The sequence below is a fragment of the Salvelinus sp. IW2-2015 genome, linkage group LG11 (genome assembly GCF_002910315.2).
Source record: "Salvelinus sp. IW2-2015 linkage group LG11, ASM291031v2, whole genome shotgun sequence".
NCBI lineage: Eukaryota > Metazoa > Chordata > Actinopteri > Salmoniformes > Salmonidae > Salvelinus > Salvelinus sp. IW2-2015.
The window spans coordinates 39,812,760-39,832,936 of record NC_036851.1 but is presented as its reverse complement, the minus strand read 5'-3'; the positions used below and the strand labels follow the sequence as shown (position 1 = coordinate 39,832,936).

The following is a 20,177-nucleotide window of genomic DNA, read 5'->3' as shown; positions in this document are numbered from 1 at the left end:
CGATACTTTTTGGTTATTGTATTGCTAAATACTACTCCTGTCAGAGCTAAAAACATAAGCATTTCGCTGCACCTGCGATAACATCTGCAAATCTGTGTACATGACCAATAAACTTTGAATCTAAAAACACCAACCATGCTCTCTTGTAGATGCACTACACATCCAAACTTGGTTTACTATGTGTATTAGAGAACGAGAGTCGATACTTTATCAATAACATAGTGGTATGAAAGAAGGGGTCAGAGAGACGGTTTCCCGGACACAGGATTAGGCTTGATCTGTATTGGGGAAACCTCCCCATAGTTGTTTTCTTCTTCACACAGTGCACAAATAGATCCAAAACAATGTGTGTGTGAGAAAATCTGTAGAAGAAAAAACTACTTTATTGCCCATATGAAATAACAGAGGAAATAACAGTTCACATCAAGGCCTGCATCGGTTTCTGACTGCAGCACAAACCTAATCTAAATGTGCAATGTTTTTTATTAATTTAAGAAATATACATATATTTTATTATTCTAAATGCAAGGGAGTATTTTGTTAACATTGTGGTTGAGGTACGTAATGTTAAACCACCAAACAGTTACAATGTTCAATATTTAAGAGTTGCTCATGCATTCTTTAAATGTTTGAATAAATTTTGCTGTGAGACCACAATTTTCCTTTGAACAAAAAAAAATGTATCTTGTAAAATTCAATTGGGTCTATCCTCTCAGAAGTCTACGGAAGCAGACAGAAGAGAAGTTTGGGTTCCACATTGGAAGATGCCACTCGATTCTCATGACCCGTTTCTACTCACAGCCCAGGTGAAGAGAGTGTGACCACAAAAAGTCCCAGAGAATGCATAAACGTCTTTAAATATTAAAAAGCCAGCAGATAATTTTTAACAGAGAAATAACCAAAGGATTTGCAACAGTCACAGCTTAAAATACAAAAACAAAATCTTTAGAAAACGACATAAGAGAAAACAAAATTAAAGCACTTTTTTCCAATTTATGGACACTACAAGCATTTGATTCTTGTTGTCCAGCTTCAGTCCGCCTCGAGGGCAGAGACTGTCATGTCTTCTTCAGTGACCGAGAAGCCCAGTGCCTGAATGGATCCATACAGTATTTTTTATTGATTTGTTGTATGTCAAAGATAACAGTTGCACATACTGCAGATCAGGGTTAAAAAACGAATTAATGCAAACATGATTGCGATCAGAACATATCCTTACCTTTAAATCCTTCTTCAGGCATACAGACTGAAAAAAGAACACAGAAACTATTGTTAGCAAATGGAATCTTTCAATTCATAGTGTACAAAAGATTCAGGGTATACAAAAGAAAGAAGAGAAAAAAATAGAAAAATGAGAGAAGAAACATACCCTGATAAACATCATCCAATGCTGCATAATCTGCTATGGGTTCATCAGCCTGAAAGAAAAAGACAAAACGCATATTCAGGAATAAGCAACTTCAAACCATTCGCTGTTCGTCTCCAGTATTGACGTGTTCACTTTCATATTAGATACTAGTCTTTACCCCATTCAATTTTATTTTCATTTCAAGTTTATAATCGAATCTAATATAAATGCGGTACATACCTTCAGACAGATGACGCTCTCTGGGATGACTCCTAGGCTGCCGAGGGTGGCAGAGTCGTCCGTTAGACACCGGCCGTCGATCGACAGGTTCTGATCAAACGGGGCCACAGAGAAGGCATGCATGATCTGAGGGAGAACCATTAACACACACCAGAGTTAGGGATCAGGAATCCTGAGATTCAGTGTTGAGCAAAAGCAAGGATGATGCATTATGGTTATTCAAGCCTCCATCGATGGCAACACTGGTGACCCCTCACTTGTATTTTGAGCTCCTTGAGCGTCTGATTGGCTGAGACGATGAGTGCTTTCTCTCCCCGGAGCTTCCTGTGCCTTGTGCTCCTCCTGATACCTGATTTGCCGCCACTGGCCATGGGGGACGGACTTGCGGCAGCACCGATGGTGCCGTCACTCAGCCTCTGACGCTTCGCCCCGTCCTCTATCTGGACAGACATCATGTGACCAGGAAGCAAGGGAAACATCGGGCAATATCCATGTCAATTATCCTCTCAGCACTTCTAACTTCTACATTAATGGTAAATGGCTTAGTACACAAAACCTTTACTCAAACATTCAATTCTTAGAGACTTATAAGCAATAAAAAGTGAAACTGAGGTGAGGGGTTTGTGTCCTACCTGGCTAAAGTCAGGGTCTCGCTCTCCGTCCACCTTAGTAACAGGCTCCTCCCTCTCATCCTCTGCCTCTGACCCACTCACATTCACCTCAGGAGCTGCCTCCATTATCTAAATAGGAAGGCAGTTGTATTCTTCTCTGGAGATTCATACTATTTGCATATTACACTCTGTGACAGACATATTTACTAAAGAGAGAAAGAGGGGAAGGGGAGAGAAAGACACTCACCCTCTTGTCGTCTATGACCTTGCGGACGTAGACTGTGGCTTGTGCGTACTCTCTCATGTCCCTCTGTTGCTGGAAGATGAAGCCTTCTCTGCAGTCCCTACAAAGCTCTGGACACAGAACACAAACACAGTCAAACAGTCCCTCTGCACAGTTCTCAAAGAATCATAACAGAATAACAGCATTAAGTCACACAGTCGAGGGAAATCATAAGGACTTGAATCTCACCAGGATGGGTGGTGTACTCCACACTGGAGCCGTTGGGTGTGGCCTGACTGATCCGGCAGATGGAGATTGGCTGATCAACCAGGAATTGTCTGCTGATCACCTCCCATTCACCGGGCCAGAGAAGAGCTATACTGTGCAAAGGGAACAGCACACAACATGAGACCAGGAGGGATGGATGATAAAGACCAGAGCAGTGCTGTATAAAACACAACATGAGACCAGGAGGGATAGATGATAAAGACCAGAGCAGTGCTGTATAAAACACAACATGAAACCAGGAGGGATGGATGATAAAGACCAGAGGTGTATAAAACACAACATGAACCAGAGGGAATTGATGATAAAGACCAGAGCAGTGCTGTATAAAACACAACATGAAACCAGGAGGGATGGATGATAAAGACCAGAGTGTATAAAACACAACATGAAACCAGGAGGGATGGATGATAAGAACCAGAGCAGTGCTGTATAAAACACAACATGAGACCAGGAGGATGGATGATAAAGACAGAGCAGTGCTGTATAAAACACAACATGAAACCAGGAGGGATGGATGATAAAGACCAGAGCAGTGCTGTATAAAACACAACATGAAACCAGGAGGGATGGATGATAAAGACCAGAGGTGTATAAAACAAACATGAAACCAGGAGGGATGGATGATAAAGACCAGAGCAGTGCTGTATAAAACACAACATGAAACCAGGAGGATGGATGATAAAGACCAGAGCAGTGCTGTATAAAACACAACATGAGACCAGGAGGGATGGATGATAAAGACCAGAGCAGTGCTGTATAAAACACAACATGAGACCAGAGAGGATGGATGATAAAGACCAGAGCAGTGCTGTATAAAACACAACATGAGACCAGGAGGGATGGATGATAAAAGCCAGAGCAGTTGCTGTATAAAACACAACATGAGACCAGGAGGGATGGATGATAAAGACCAGAGCAGTGCTGTATAAAAAACAACATGAAACCAGGAGGGATGGATGATAAAGACCAGAGCAGTGCTGTATAAAACACAACATGAGACCAGGAGGGATGGATGATAAAGACCAGAGCAGTGCTGTATAAAACACAACATGAGACCAGGAGGATGGATGATAAAGACCAGAGCAGTGGCTGTATAAAACACAACATGAGACCAGGAGGGATGGATGATAAAGACCAGAGCAGTGCTGTATAAAACACAACATGAGACCAGGAGGGATGGATGATAAAGACCAGAACAGTGCTGTATAAAACATGAATACAACATGGGTCGAGAGGGGTCAGACAGAGGTCAGTGAAGTCACTCACTGTTGGGCGTCTCCCATCAACATGGAGTCATGGGTGAACATGAAGCCTCCATGGGGACAAAGGAGCAAACTGTTCCCCACGCTAGACACTGGGGTGGTCTTAGTGGGCCTCCTACAGAGAGGGAGGGAGGAGATGAGAGAAGTCATTCATGTCTTCTTTGGCTGTTTGAATGGTGAAGCACTCAAAAAACAACAGTAGGATTCGGACTGGACTTACCTGATGAACTTTCTCCACTCGTCCACAAAAAACAGAGGAACTATGTAAAGAATGTCCGTCTCCTAAAACAAAGATTGGATTCATCAGTATGTCAACATGTCATCAACAAATATTCAGTTCAGCCAATAAGATATCTATCAAGTGTACAAACTGTTAATACCTCTTATTACCTGTGCAATAACCATTATTACCTGTGTTATTACCAGTGTACTTACTGTAATTACTCATGTAATAACTTGTGTTATTACACGTGTACTAACTTATTACTTGTCTAGTAGGCTTGGGCAGTATACCGGTGTATTTCGAAAAAGCCACAGGATGGTCAATAATGTAACAATTTTTTTGAAGTTTTTTCATACATTTTAATAATTGTAGCTMCCTTTTATTTTTTATTTTTTTTACCCCTTTTTCTCCCCAATTTCGTGGTTTCCAATTGGTAGTTACAGTCTTGTCTCATCGCTGCAGCTCAAGGTCAAGAGCCGTGCGTCCTCAGAAACATAAGCCAACCGCACTGCTTCTTGACAAACTGCCCACTTAAGCCGGAAGCCTTCCGCACCAATGTGTTGGAGGAAACACTGTACACCTGGCAACCGTGTCAGCATGCACTGCACCCGGCCCGCAACAGGAGTCGCTAGTGCGCGATAGGACAAGGACATCCCTGCCGGCCAAACCTTCCCCTAACCTGGACGATGCTGGGCCAATTGTGCCCCATGGGTCTTCCGACATTCTGGACTCGAACCCAGAATCTCTAGTGGCACTGCAATGCAGTACCTTAGACCCTGCACCACCCAATTGTAGCTACTTTTTAAGTAAACACCTGCAGTCAACTTGTGCAATATGTTAGGAGTTAAAGCAGATTGCGTTCATTTCACAGCTCAAATTATTTTACATTATAAAACAGTTCCCCAGAACAAATGAGCCAGTCATGTGTTTCTTTGTAAATAGCACAACAGGAGAAAGTGGGAGCAGGTGAGTCCAGCTGTGTATTGACAGGGGTCGTGTTTATTGAAAGTCAGTGTGTTTATGCTTCAACAGAGTTATCCGGGGAGTGCAACTACAGTTTTCCTTCACAGAAAATACATTAGTGCAACATTCCGCTACACTGAAAAGTACCGGAGAAAGGTAGCTACACAGAGTGCTATTGGTTTGTGAATTCTCATCCAGTGGAGAAGTGCAACTGAAACACAACATTTGTCTGTGTCGAGCAGAAATTACAATAAGCTGCATTTCAATAAGATGCATTATATTTCTTATGAGTTTCATAATTTTTCTCTGTGTGAAAAACTCAGAATTCTGCATTAAAGCAACTCCTAAATTCAACTTGCTAGTTTTCTACAGTGGCAAGAAAAAGTATGTGAACCCTTTGTAATTTCCTGGATTTCTGCATAAATTGGTCATCAAATTTGAACTGATCTTCATCTAAGCCACAACAATAGCAGTGTGCTTAAACTAATAACACACAAATTATTGCCAAACCTGTCCCAACTTTTTAGAGTACCAGATGCGCTCAGCAAATTGGAGATTCAACTCGCGCTCGTAGCACCCACCGATTTGGGGTTCTCTTTGAGTCTGTTTGCTTTTTAGCACGGTTCCTAATTATCACAAAAAGCAAAACCACTTTGAAAACATAAAAACAAATGATCGCATTGACACAGACCGCAAACTGGCAACACAAAGCTTAAGTAGGCTACCGCAAAGGGAATCTGAACGCAGTTCGCTAGAGTCCGGTGTTTCAGCCTAAATTGCCTATTGTATTTCTTTGCAGCGAATACATCATTTCAGATTTTCGAAATTGATAACATCTCAAATCTACTGCAAAGGCATTTTAGAAGCATTGCCTCTATAGCCAATACCGGACACTCATTCATTCTACATAGCACAGTCTTCTAAACTCCCGACTCCATTTAATGCCAATATGTTTATATTTATTTTTGATTATACTTTTGTAATGCTTTTTGTGACGTGGATCATAATTAGTTACAGTATATCAGGTTGCGTGATCCTCGTAATGTTACGTGGAAAATACAACCAATGGGACGCAGAATTAAATGTGTATCACACTCGCACAAATGCGACCAGTTATTTTTCGTATTTGCATTTAATTTATTTCACTAGCAAATGCGAGTGAACTGCTGGCACTTTAGAGCCCACTGAATGTCCATCTTATGTTCGCTAACGTTATCTTGAAACAATTAGTGTTTACCTTTCCACAACACACGGAGTCGAAAAGGGATTTGTCCATGTGTTTACGTACAGCTGACAGTCACCAAACTGCGTACTTTTAACTCGGATCTCATACCTTCGTACATGGACAGAGAATTGCGTAGTTGGGCAAAATGCGTGCATGTTGGCAGGTCTGTATATTGAATACATAATTTAAACATTCACAGCTTAGGTTGGAAAAAGTATGTGAACGCCTAGGCTAATGACTTCTCCAAAAGCTAATTGGAGTCAGATAACCTGGAGTCCAATCATTGAGATGTTGGTTAGAGCTGCCTTGCCCTATAAAAAAACCTCACAAAATGTGAGTTTTCTATTCACAAGAAGCATTGCCTGATGTGAACCATTAAGAATTGTTGCATTGCATAAAGCTGGAAAGGGTTACAAAAGTATCTCTAAAAGCCTTGATGTTCATCAGTCCGTGTTAAGAAATTCTCCATTTATAGACAAAGTTCAGCAATGTTGCTACTCTCCTTAGGAATGGCCGTCCTGCAAAGATGACTGCAAGAGCACAGCGCAAAATGCTCAATGAGGTTAAGAATCCTAGAATGTCAGCTAAAGACTTACAGAAATCTCTGGAACATGATAACATCTCTGTTGACGAGTCTATGATACGTAAAACACTAAACAAGATTGGTGTTCATGGGAGGACACCACGGAAGAAGCCTCTGCTGTCCCAAAAAAACATGTCTGTACGTCTGAAGTTTGCAAAAGTGCACCTGGATGTTCTGCGATACTGGCAAAATATTCTGTGGACAGATGACACTATCTGTCCGCCAATTGAAGCTCAACAGAAGTTGGGTGATGCAAAGGACAACGACCCAAATAATAGAAGAAGTAAATCATCAACAGAATGGCTTGAAAATACGCCTTCTGGAGTGGCCCAGTCAGAGTCCTGACCTCAACCCGATTGAGATTCTGTGGCATGACCTCAAGAGATCAGTTCACACCAGACATCCCAAGAATATTACTGAACTGAAACAGTTTTGTAAAGAGGAATGGTCCAAAAACCTACCGCTGTGTAGGTCTGATCCACAACTCCAGAAAACTTTTGGTTGAGGTTATTGCTGCCAAAGGAGGGTCAACCAGTTATTAAATCCAAGGGTTCACATACTTTTCCACCCTGCACTGTGAATGTTTACACGGTGTGTACAATAAAGACAGGAACACGTATAATTGTTTGTGTGTTATTAGTTTAAGCAGACTGTCTATTGTTGTGACCTAGATGAAGATCAGATCAAATTGTATGACCAGTTTATGCAGAAATCCAGGTATTTCCAGGGTTCACATACTTTTTCTTGCCACTAAGTGGGTGAATGAATGAGACGGACAGCACATCGTTAGCTTTCTGCTGTGTTTGAGAAATCTGTACCGCTGCCAAACCATCTTGATTTCCTTGCGGTTTTTTCTCCTCTCCATTCTCGGCCCATCTGCTCCCCCACCCATTCTCTGAGCAGAGCAGGCAGACCAGTTACCCTAGCGACTCCACAGACACAGCGTTGTCACATGCTGCTCCAGAGCCAGGACTGTTCTTCCTTCAGACAAGCATGCGTCAAAACTTTGATAATTTGCACAATGTCTCGTTCATATTCGCTTGTAAATGTCCACTCACCAAAAATTACAGTCTGTATTGTTATTACCTGTGCACTAACAGTTATTACCTGTGGCCACTTGGTTAGTGTGGGTCTGTTCTTCTCCTGGAACAGGTTGAGGAGGGAGCTCTTCTGTTCTGATGCCATCATCCTGTTCAGAGCCTCATTCTCCTTCCCCTCACGCTCCAGCCTCTACAGGAAAACCCACAGGGATACCACACAGCTAATAGGAATGTGATCAGCTCAATTTGGTTTTTCCATTTACAAGGCTAGAGAGGAGTAGGGAGAGAGAGACAACAGTATCTCTATCCCTCCCACCACCTCGGTCCATTCCTTCTTACCAGGCACTGCTGACAGGGCTCCTGTAGCTGGGTGAACTGGGGGGCTCTGGGGAAATACACCCTCAGTTTGGACCACACCTCCTCCGTCACCAGCCGCCTCTCGCTCTCAAGGATATTCAGACCACCATGCCGACAGAGGATGTCCTCGTTGAAGGTCTTCATCTCCTCCTCGTCTTCATCCTGGTTCTCTGGGCCGTACTCTGGAATCAGACAGCAATAGTCAAACAATACTGGGCCACACTGATAAAGAACCAGACAGCAATAACCAATCTAATCAATCATGATCTCCGCACAAAGGAGGTGAATATATGTTATTTCTGACATGATTCTAATAATATTGTAGTTACCTACTCTACATGTCATTGTGAGAAGTAGTTTTCCAAATTGTACTCTGACCTCTGCTGGTTTGTGTACCTTTAGTATCAGTGATCTCTGGTCCCTCTCCGTTGGTTTTGCCGTCGATGTGTTTGGTCTCCTCCTCGTCCTCATCCAGCTGCTCCAAGGCCAGCTGTCTCCAGCTCCGAAGAGACGTCTTGCCCACCCAGTACCCCCCATCACTGTCAGATAGGGGTGAGATATTAGAACATACACACATTGCGCAAACTGCAATCGCTAGCTGCAGTAGTACTACAAACATGTCTGGATCAATAAAAGATACTGTTATTTTGTCTAACTTTCTGCACTGCGAGGACTGTTTTACGAACACAAAACGTTGCCATTAATCTGTGTGAGTGAGTGGTTACCTTTTGGGCGGGCCCTTGACAAGGTTGGTGACTTCTTTGTAGTTCTCGGCCAGCTGGTTCTTTAGCCGCAGCACCCTGCATCTCTGGCCCACACATTCCTCACAGAGAGTTGACCCTGGACACAGGGTCACACACACAAGGTCAGAGGTCACAGAGAGGAGCTGAGACTATCCATGCATATCAGCAATGTCTCTTACCATCTAGTCTGGGTCCTCCGCCGTATCTGTCAAAGAGAAGCTCTGCTGCTTTAACAGAGATCCTCTTGGCCTCCCCCACCTTGTCTGGGTGAAGTTTACCGTGAGAACACAGGAAGTTGCCGTTGTCGATTTCTTTAGTGACCGTCGAGTCGTCCAGCCATTTCTTCAACCACTCCAGAGGCACAAACTCATACTGCTGGCCTGGAACAAACACACAAACATGAAACACTCGACCCGGACCTCAACCTTGTAAGATGGACATCTTAGTTGAACTTCAGTAATGGGCAAAATAACTCTGGATAAAGAAAAGGGGCAACACACTGTATATTGCACTCGTACAACATTTATTGTAAATACATCAGAGCTATATTCTTGTGTGCCTTTGTTTCTTTACAAAGTAAGCAAAGCTACTGTTAATGCACCTGCATAGTATACCAGGGATGTGGTATAATTAGGGCTGTCAAAATTATCTCCGCAAATTATTTCTGACGCCGTTAATCACGACTCCATTTCTTTACCGGGCGGAACCTTTGAAGCGCAGGTGTTTCCGTACTGACCCTTTTAAAGCGCAGAACACAACTACAGCCAATACTTGTGCCTTTACGTCACTGAAGGCCGTGTGCCTCTAGCTAGCAACCTGATAACTTGACCACAAAATTGGATGGCACAGGAAGAACTGAGAAGGAATAGGCTACTTAAAATTATCTGGGCCCAGTTTCCCCGATAGTGATGCAACTTAGGCTTAGGAGTGTTTTAATGATGCATCTTTCCTACAATGGCCGAAGTTCTAATATGTGTTACCCAAAACACCATGCACTGAGAAGTCGCTAAGTGCGTCGTTGGAGCATGTGTCGATATTGACAGGATAGAAAAGGAGTGTTGCTCTCGGATCAGCTAATATGATCAGCTCCTTGGGAGATATTACCAACTGAGGCTGCAAATATTGAGGTGGCTTATTCAAATTACTTAGGCTACCTAATAAAAATGCACACAAAAAAATCACAGATTTGGTACAAAATTGCGCACCTTTGGCAATACATCATGATATATAATGAAATAAATTAGACAGTTGCCTACAAGTAGCAAAATATAACTCGATAGATTGAACATTACATTTATTTTAATATGAATGAAATAGGCCTATAGTCTACTGTTTATATTTTAATGCGTCATCTCGGTTTTCATTTGCCGCATATTTTTATACGTCGCATGTTGTTCGCACTATGTTCTGAAGTTATCGGCAGTCACAGAGAGACAGTTAAACCACGGGATTCTATGTTTCTAGTATACTTTCTGTGTATAAAGTGACGCGGGAGGGCAAAAAGCATCTAACGACGCACTTAGCTGTTCTACGAGTGATCTGAGGCAGGCGTTAAATTACGAGCGTTTTCAAGTGCAACGTTAATAACGAGTGTTTAGGGAAACAACTGGGAGATTTAACAAGGCTCCTATGAAGGTTCTAACAATGAACTTATTAGCCTTAAGATGCTTTTGGGAAACAGGGCCCTGAACAGTACAGATGGTTACAGTGTTTTCATAAGATTGTTGGACAAATTTAAAAGCTCTTTGTATCCATAGAGCCAGATTTTTCCTGTAGTCACTCATTTAGAATGCCTGCAGCAGTAACAGTACTTAAAGCTTTGTGTTGTGCATAAGTGTTAAACTTCAAGAACATTGATGAGACTAGGCCTACTTAAACATATGGAGCATAAATAGCTGTATGTTACAGTGACTTGTGTTTAAGGGGAAAATGCTATTAAAACATTCGGATGTAGATCATTTTGTGTTTCCGTCCCTTACAAATCAAAACATAGTATGCTTGTAACTCAATGCACTGCTTTTTAAAATGGAAAAATCATTTAGGGCCAAATTTGAGCACATTCAAAAACTGCAATAACTATTGCAATCAACTCGATTAATTATTTTAATCGTTTAACAGCCCTAGTTATAATGCATTATACAACATCATGAACAAATAACTACTTTCATATTGCAATATTGTGATAGCTGGGGTAAGGGGATGTTTTTACCGACCGTCTTCCGCAGGTAAAAGCTCGTAGAGTTCCTTCACCTCTTCGTGCTTGGCCTTGCCCTTGTCGACGCTCTGCTTGCGCATGTCGGCCATCTCCAGGCACCACTCCTCAAACTTCCTGTTGTCTCGGTCCACCAGCCTCTGCAGAAAGCCTGGCACAGATAGAGGGCTCCCACTGATATTACAGCTACCGTTGCTGGGTTCAAAGGTCATACAAACAACATTCTAACCACGTCACCTCTGCAGCAACGGGTAGTGTACCACGCATATCTAGCTGACTTTAGTTGCAGGGAATATACAACTATACAAGTCTTACGGGGGAATAGCTTTAACCGCCTACACATTTCTTCTTACCTATTTTTCCCTGGGGTGGTAACTTTGGTTGATCATTTTAATAAAGTATGTCAAAGGGCTGTACACACTGGAGCTATCCAGCTAGCTCAGTTCTTACCTTGTACATAATGTATTGAACTACAGTCATCACCAGGTGCAGTCCATTAGTTAGATCCTCACCTGGCACGTCAACGTTGGTCTCCATGGGGTCAGTGTCCTCCTCTCTATGGCACTTGTACACCAGCATGTAGGCGTTCCTGGAGCAGTGGTATCCTTTACTGCACTTGGGCTTACGGGTCTGGGACTTCACCGTCTCGGCTGGAGAAAGATCAGAACAGTAGCAGAGAACAGGTATAAGAGAAGCCATGTTGAAGAGTGGTAAGTTCCTTTATTCTTCCTGTATGGTTTTAATTTTATCTCCTACATTTGTTGTTTTACTGTAAAGTATTACGATTTTAGATGCACTTTAAATAAATATAGATTTATTAAGGGAGTGGGTGTGAGAATTTTACCACCAAACAACAGTCAGTTTTTAACCAAGCTGTATTACAAAACAATACAGCTACAATTCAGGGAAGTGAAGGGGAGGAGAGGGGAGAAGAGGTTAAGGGGGCACAAGTGAACTAATGCAGAAAGGAGCAGGGAGGCTCACCGATGTCCTCCTCGATGCCCAGTTGTAGCTTCTTGCCCTCCATCTTCTCAATCTCCTCGTCGTTGAACTTGTACCAGTCGCTGGTGCGGGCGTCTCGCACGTGTGCAATGTAGTGACCAGAGTAAGCGCTGACCCCGCGGTGGATCAGGACCGCACTCAGCTCGTACACACACGTCTCATCTTCTGGGGACGCCACCCAAAGAGACCCAAAACAAACAGCATGGATTATGTGTATCTGTATGTCATAATGCATAGTAAAGGGGCAGCTTTTATCATACCATTGTCACAGAACTTCGGTCATGTATCTTTATCATTAAATATTCGGCCACATGTATAGAATGAGGACAGTGTATTGAGCCATTGCAAGGCTGGCGATACCTTTTCCCTCCAGAAATGGGCCCATGTCCAGCTGCTCTGGAAAACTGATGAAGGTGTTGAGCTTCTTCTTGTGACCCGTTTGTCTGGGAATCAGAAGACAGACAACATTCAGCAACAGTACTGAGTTAGAGTGTTGCATCGACCCTTAGTGATACTGCATATGGCCACTACTAGTGAAGGTATGTACGTTTTTAGTTGTGGGCTGAGGGATGGTAGACTAGAGACCCTTCTACAAAACGATAGACTGAATGAAATAATCAAACTGACCTGTCGAAGACAAAACGCATGAGCTGCAGGTTTAGTACGCGTGGGAGGCTGTGCAGTTTGATGCGTCGAGTGGCGTTCTGTTTGCTCTGGCAGCTCTCACAGAAGTAGCGGTTGTCACCGTCCAGCTTCTCCTCCTGCAGGGAGCGATCACAGGGTCAACACTAGGTCAAACATTATTATGTTTTTACTCTAAACTGTTCAACCCAACTACTCACAAATGTTATTTTAAAACTCAGTCAGTCTGTTACATCACAATTAATTACTTAGGGGAAATAACCCTGATGTCATACTGCATTAATACCTTGGGGAACCGATGTCATAATGCATTAATACCTTGGGGAACCAATGTCATAATGGATTTAATACCTTGGGGAAACCAATGTTCATAATGAATTAATACCTTGGGGAACCAATGTCATAATGCATTAATACCTTGGGGAACCAATGTCATAATGCATTAATACCTTGGGGAACCAATGTCATAATGCATTAATACCTTGGAAACCAATGTCATAATGCATTAATACCTTGGGGAAACCAATGTCATAATGCATTAATACCTTGGGGAACCGATGTCATAATGCTTAATACCTTGGGAACCATGTCATAATGCATTAATACCTTGGGAAACCAATGTCATAATGATATAATACCTTTGGGAACCAATGTCATAATGCATTAATACCTTGGGAACCAAGTCATAATGCATTATACCTTGGGAACCAATGTCATAATGCATTAATACCTTGGGAACCAATGTCATAATGCATTAATACCTTGGGAAACCAATGTCATAATGCATTAAACCTTGGAAACCAATGTCATAATGCATTAATACCTTGGGGAAACCAATGTGTCATAATGCATTAATACCTTGGGAAACCGATGTTCATAATGCATTAATACCTTGGAAACCAATGTCATAATGCATTAATACCTTGGGAAACCAATGTCATAATGCATTAATAACCTTGGGAAACCAATGCATAATGCATTAATACCTTGGAAACCAATGTTCATAATGCATTAATACCTTGGAACCGATGCATAATCATTATACTGGGGAACGATGTCATAATGCATAATACCTTGGAAACATGTCATAATGCATTAATACCTTGGAAACCGATGTCATAATGCATTAATACCTTGGGAACCAATGTCATAATGCATTAAACCTTGGGAAACCAATTCATAATGCATTAATACTTGGGGAAACCAATGTCATAGACTGCATTAATACTTTGGGAACCGATGTCATAATGCATTAATACCTTGGGGAACCGATGTCATAACGCATGATTACCTTTTGAACTTGATGTGTCGTCAAAATGCATTAGTTAAACTAATGAACTATATGCTGTCATAATGTATAATCGCCTTAAAGAACTAACGTGATGCATCATCATCTTTATGACTAATGTGATGTCAGAATGCAAGGTTACCTTGAGAAACTCTGTGACACATTCTGTAAGGTTCTTGTGGCCCTGGATGTTGAGCTCCAGTTCGTAGTATCGGGACGGCAGGGGAGAAGCGCGGCCACACTGGTTACACCTGTCATAAACCCAAAGACTAAGACACTCAGAGTCTGCATCTGTTATTGCCGTTTCTAAGGAGGTTTGAAAAGGTGTTGTGTAGAAGTCTGGGTTGAGTTAAGGTGACTAAAACCTAGGTACTAGTTGAAGACACGTTTTTGATCCTGATCCAAAATCATAAATGGCAAAAGCGTGGCCCGGATAAAAGCATAACCTTTGCAGCCACAAAGCCAAACCTCTAGTAAAAGTCCCTAGTGTCCAACCTGACATGAACAGTCCAGTTAACAGCCCAGTTCCATCTGTCTTTATGATGTTAATAAAAGACTAAAAATCCTGTTGCATTTCTGACTGGCACCACCACTGATGTCAAAGCACAAAATAGTCAAAACGCTTGACTTTATAAAACCAAACCATAAAGCAAAAAATGACATTTCTCATGGCAACCTGAAGATTCTAAATTCTATCGAATAAAACTACCACTGGGTTGTTAGAAAAATTATATTTTTTATTTATTTAACTAGGCAAGTCAGTTAAGAACAGATTCTTATTTACAAAGACGGCCTACACTGGCCAAACCCGGACTAGCACTGAGACGCAGTGCCTTAGACCGCTGCATCACTCGGGAGCCCAATGTTACTTAAGTCTGATTAAAGTTGATGGGTGAATGTAGTGCTGGCTTACACAGTGACGTAAGACATCTGTCCACAGAATTGCAGCTGAATGACATTCTGCAGGTTTGGGTTCTTCTGTTTGGATAATGTGTCCTCCAATAGCGAAAGGAAGAGCTTGGAGAACTCTTGAGCGTCCTGAATGTGAAAGGCAAGAGAGAGAAATAGAGATGAGTAAAATTAAAAGTTTACATTTTAATTGTATTCTTATTTTTCTTCCTATACCCACTATAAAAAATAACTAAGCTTCTCCAAAACATTATTAACTCTTCAGACTTTCCTGAGCATGTAAAAAGATGACTACCTGCTGTTGTCCTGTGTCCAGCCCTAGCGCCTTGACCAGCCCCGAGGGGTCAATGTACCTTCTGTTGCTGTTCTGAAGCAGTGCAAACAGGTACTGCAGGTGTTCACATATGCTGCGAGGCTCGTAGTCTGAGAAAGGGAAAATGGTGTGAGGACTTCAATTTGGGTTTACCTTTTCAAGATGATTCATTAGATACATGGGCGCCGATACAATACAGGAACAATACGTTTTAGTTTGAAACAATTCTGTACGATCCAGTTTGATTAGAGGAACAAATTGATGTGATTTGGTTCGATGCACTAACATTTGTTGCATAAACACATTCATTTTCCATTCTAAATAAAAATCTGTTGCTGATGAACTGGGCCTCTCTGAGCAGCATCTGTGAGCTGACTTTGGTGTGTGTGTGTAAATTATGTATATGGTGGATGTAGGCACCTGAGCTGAGCCATAAGGGAAACTGGGAAACCTTTCGATTACTGGCCCAACGCTCTAACCACTAGGCTACCTGCCGYCCCTACAAATTCAGCCACCCCACTATCAGTTGGGGGGGCAATGTTTGCTTTTTGTCCCCCCCCTTGTCATTTCTGTGTTAGCGCTAGTAATGTATCAATATCTACCTGTAAAAAAATTGCTATGGCTCAGCCAATGAAAATAAGAAATTATCAACTTCACCCTGTATATCAAATTACTCTCTCATATTTGATATATAACACACACACGTTCAAATGTTTGGGGTCACTTAGAAATGTCCTTGTTTTCCATGAAAACATACATGAAGTGAGTTGCAAAATGAATAGGAAATATAGTCAAGACGTTGACAAGGTTATAAATAATGATTTTTAATTGAAATAATAGTGTCCTTCAAACTTTGTTTTTGTCAAAGAATCCTCCATTTGCAGCAATTACAGCCTTGCAGACCTTTGGCATTCTAGTTGTCAATTTGTTGAGGTGATCTGAAGAGATTTCACCCCATGCTTCCTGAAGCACCTCCCACAAGTTGGATTGGCTTGATGGGCACTTCTTACGTACCATACGGTCAAGCTGCTCCCACAACCGCTCAATAGGGTTGAGATCCGGTGACTGTGCTGGCCACTCCATTATAGACAGAATACCAGCTGATTGCTTCTTCCCTAAATAGTTCTTGCATAGTTTGGAGCTGTGCTTTGGGTCATTGTCCTGTTGTACGAGGAAATTGGCTCCAATTAAGCTCCATCCACAGGGTATGGCATGGCTTTGCAAAATGGAGTGATAGCCTTCCTTCTTCAAGATCCCTTTTACCCTGTACAAATCTCCCACTTTACCACCACCAAAGCACCCCCAGATCATCACATTGCCTCCACCGTGCTTGACAGATGGCGTCAAGCACTCCTCCAGCAATGTTCTTCTTTGTGATCCGAATACCTCAAACTTAGATGCGTCTGTCCATAACACTTTTYCCCCCAATCTTCCTCTATCCAGTGTCTGTGTTCTTTTGCCCATCTTAATATTTTATTGGTCAGTCTGAGATATGGCGTTTTCTTTGCAACTCTGCCTAAAGACCAGCATCCCGGAGTCGCCTCTTCACTGTTGACGTTGAGACTGGTGTCTTGCGGGTACCATTTAATACAGCTGCCAGTTGAGGACTTATGAGGCAGCTGTTTCTCAAACTAGACACTCTAATGTACTTGTCCTCTTGCTCAGTCGTGCACTGTGGCCTCCCACTCCTCTTTATATTCTGTCTAGAGCCAGTTTGCRCTGTTCTGTGAAGGGAGTAGTACACAGCGTTGTACGAGATCTTCAGTTTCTTGTCAATTTCTCACCTTCCATTTCTCGGAACAAGAATGACGAGTTTCAGAAGAAAGTTCTTTGTTTCTGGCCATTTTGAGCCTGTAACCAAACCCACAAATGCTGATGCTCCAGATACTCAACTAGTCTAAAGAAGGCCAGTTTTATTGCTTCTTTAAATCAGAACAACAGTTTTCTGCTCTGCTAACATAATTGCAAAAGGGTTTTCTAATGATCAATAGCCTTTTAAAATTATAAACTTGGATTAGCTAACACAACGTGCCATTGGAACACAGGAGTGATGGTTGCTGATAATGGGCCTCTGTAAGCTTATGTAGATATTCCTTCTTTTTTTAAATAAAAATAATTATAAAGCCGTTTCCAACTACAATAGTCATTTACAACATTCACAATGTCTACACTGTATTTCTGATCAATTTGATGTTATTTTAAAATGGACAAAAAAATATATGCTGTTCTTTCAAAAACAAGGACATTCCTAAGTGACCTCAAACTTTTAAACGGTAGTGTGTGTATGTATATATATATATTTATTGTTTCAAGTAAAACTACCAAAACCATTGCTGATGGTGAACCTGAACAACCGATCAGCATGTATAACCAGATGAGTTGTGTCTCCGGCAGTAGCTTAGGCTACTTTTATTCAGGTAAAACACCATTTTCAGCACATTTGACAAAATGGCACACATAGATGTGCCAGATCAGGAATTGACCTACTTCTCGTTGGTCAGCGCGAGAAGCTGCGCACACCGCAGTTTCACTAGGCTACTGATATTGCCTGGGGTTGTTCGGTATGCAATATTAAATCAATGACTGTCAACCCAATAGTCATTATTTGGGGGGTGCTTATATTTCTCCTGTGACACACAAGTGTGTAATGCCAATGTGTTTTTTTTTAWTTTATTTTTTAACATGTGCCAACTCCCTTAGCCTTGCTCAAGGGCACAGTGACAGTTTACCTTGTCGACTCMGGTATTTGAACCAGCAACCTTTTAGTTACTGGGCCAACAATCTAATCTTGAGGCTACCTGCCGCCAATTACATGCTTAGTTAGACACTGAAGGACAGGCTGTAGTTGTCACAAAAGATTGTTTTTTTTTTAAGGTTGAGAGAAAGTAATCCGTTTGGGCTCCCAAGGGCCGATGCACTTATATTTTAAACATATGAACCGTGGACCGATGCGTATCGGTAAATTGTTACATCCCTACAATCTGGGCCCATCTCCAAGGGCTAGCACACCTGAGTCCATGTTGTGCTCCTCTGCCCGGGCATTCTGACACAGGTACAGGGTCCTGCGCAGCTCCAGGTTGTGGAACCACACCTGCAGGAAGGTGTTGACGTAACACGTGGCGCCCAGGTTCGTCAGACCCACAAACGTGTTCTGAGAGAGGGGGAGGGTGAGAAAGAGAGGGGATAGAGAAAGGCGGGAGGGGGGGAGTGGGAGTGAGAGAGATGGACAAGTTCATCCAGTGTTTTCAAATCAGTGCAGATGAAAGGCAGACAATTTAACTTGAAGTGGACCCAAGTCATGTGGATTTAAAAACAGGCAGGAGCACGTCCAGGTGTAAATCTGTGTTCATGATGAATGTTGTGGATGTAGGCCTACCTTGTCCCGGCGCTCTGAATTTGGATCATCAATGTTGTGGAAGCTGTTTTCGTTGATCTCTCCCAACCAGGCATGTTCTCCAATACCGACAAGACAATTTGGGTTCCCTTTACAATTTCTCCTTTATAAGCAAAGTCAGGGGGAGAGATGTCAATATCCTGACAACAATCTCTTTCACACATTTTTTAAGCAAATAGAGACAGTTGCTTCAGGCATTGAAACTTGAGAATAACATCAAGCATTAGGAAGCAGATGCCGTTCTGTAATGTGAATATCAAAATACTAGAAGATAGAAAATGAGTCATGAAAAGTGTTTCACCCATCTTTCCATAGCTGATATCTCATATTGGTGACTGCACATGACATTTAGCTGAGTGACTAGCTAGCTACATGATAATCAAATTGCAGACAAAATAAGATAGTTATGCAACACAACTCACTCTTAGCGATCTGGCAACATTATAACAGTGAATATGACATAAACGACAAGTTAAGTATGGGAATTGAAGAAATTAGAAATTGTTAACTATGTGTGCCCATTTACCTGCATGCTCCCCTCTTGCACCGCGGTACACAGATTCGGTAAGCTATCTCAATATGTTCCCGGTGTATGTCCTCCGGTCTCACCGACTCGACCCAGCGCCAGGCTGCTTTCTCAAGCTGTACGCGAGGCGCCATTCTGTAAGAAAAACAGAGCTTACCATGGGTACCCTGACAAAGAGGTGCCGAGGATGCTCCGGCCTAGTTTAACTTGCCCTGTTAGCACAGCTAACTTAGTCACTCAACGTCGTTAGTTAGCCAGCTGGCTAAATATAGCTAGCTATAGTAGTCGGCTGTAGAAAAACGCCCCCAAAATAATACAATGTTAAGCACAGCAAGCAACCAGTTCAAATGAAATAGTTGAATTACATCAACTAAACGTCCTAACATAACACTATAATCAAATCAGCTGATGCTCGTAGCTAGCTAGCTACCAACCATCGTGCTAGCTACTAGCTAGCTTGTCAGATATTTCCCACTGCAAAGAACTGCGTAGCTAACTAGCTACCCATCATCAGGTCTTGCTAACGTTAGCAGATTGTCTTTAGGATTAAATGTACATTCGAACCTTTCGTGCGTGTATCACAAACTTCTGATTTTGCAGCTGCATATATTTTCATATTTTATTCACAGTTTGTTTTAGATTTAGCGCCCTTGCGTCAGTTTTTAAATAAATATTTCATCCTTCAGTTTCAAACTTGTGAAAGGCGCAAGTACTTACGCATGACGTGCCATTGTTGTCTACGTAGCTACGTCCCTTTCAAAGAACAGGCGGTTGGTGGAGCAAAT

The 20,177-nt window shown here is 42.1% G+C and overlaps 1 protein-coding gene across 4 annotated transcripts; it reads right to left on the bottom strand.

The window, feature by feature from the left end:
- Nucleotides 1-347: 347 nt before the first annotated feature.
- Nucleotides 348-20,171, bottom strand: LOC111970372 (ubiquitin carboxyl-terminal hydrolase 48). Of its 4 annotated transcripts, none has more exons than XM_023997066.2 (27): nucleotides 20,110-20,171; nucleotides 19,393-19,527; nucleotides 18,849-18,969; nucleotides 18,482-18,623; nucleotides 15,455-15,582; nucleotides 15,164-15,288; nucleotides 14,393-14,501; nucleotides 12,948-13,081; nucleotides 12,681-12,763; nucleotides 12,303-12,482; nucleotides 11,831-11,968; nucleotides 11,320-11,469; nucleotides 9,286-9,486; nucleotides 9,089-9,203; nucleotides 8,742-8,902; nucleotides 8,346-8,545; nucleotides 8,074-8,196; nucleotides 4,193-4,254; nucleotides 3,977-4,087; nucleotides 2,672-2,802; nucleotides 2,447-2,553; nucleotides 2,221-2,328; nucleotides 1,846-2,028; nucleotides 1,589-1,714; nucleotides 1,370-1,418; nucleotides 1,220-1,246; nucleotides 348-1,092 (listed from the first exon to the last, which is right to left on the bottom strand). In XM_023997066.2, the coding sequence occupies exons 1-27, from the start codon at nucleotides 20,121-20,123 to the stop codon at nucleotides 1,070-1,072; spliced, it is 3,186 nt and encodes a 1,061-aa protein (XP_023852834.1). In that variant the 5' UTR covers nucleotides 20,124-20,171; the 3' UTR covers nucleotides 348-1,069. The 4 variants fall into 4 exon arrangements, with proteins under 4 accessions (XP_023852834.1, XP_023852833.1, XP_023852836.1 ...); XM_023997065.2 differs by having other exon boundaries at nucleotides 12,303-12,485; nucleotides 20,110-20,170; XM_023997068.2 differs by having other exon boundaries at nucleotides 8,760-8,902; nucleotides 12,303-12,485; nucleotides 20,110-20,169.
- Between the last annotated feature and the right edge of the window lie 6 nt (nucleotides 20,172-20,177).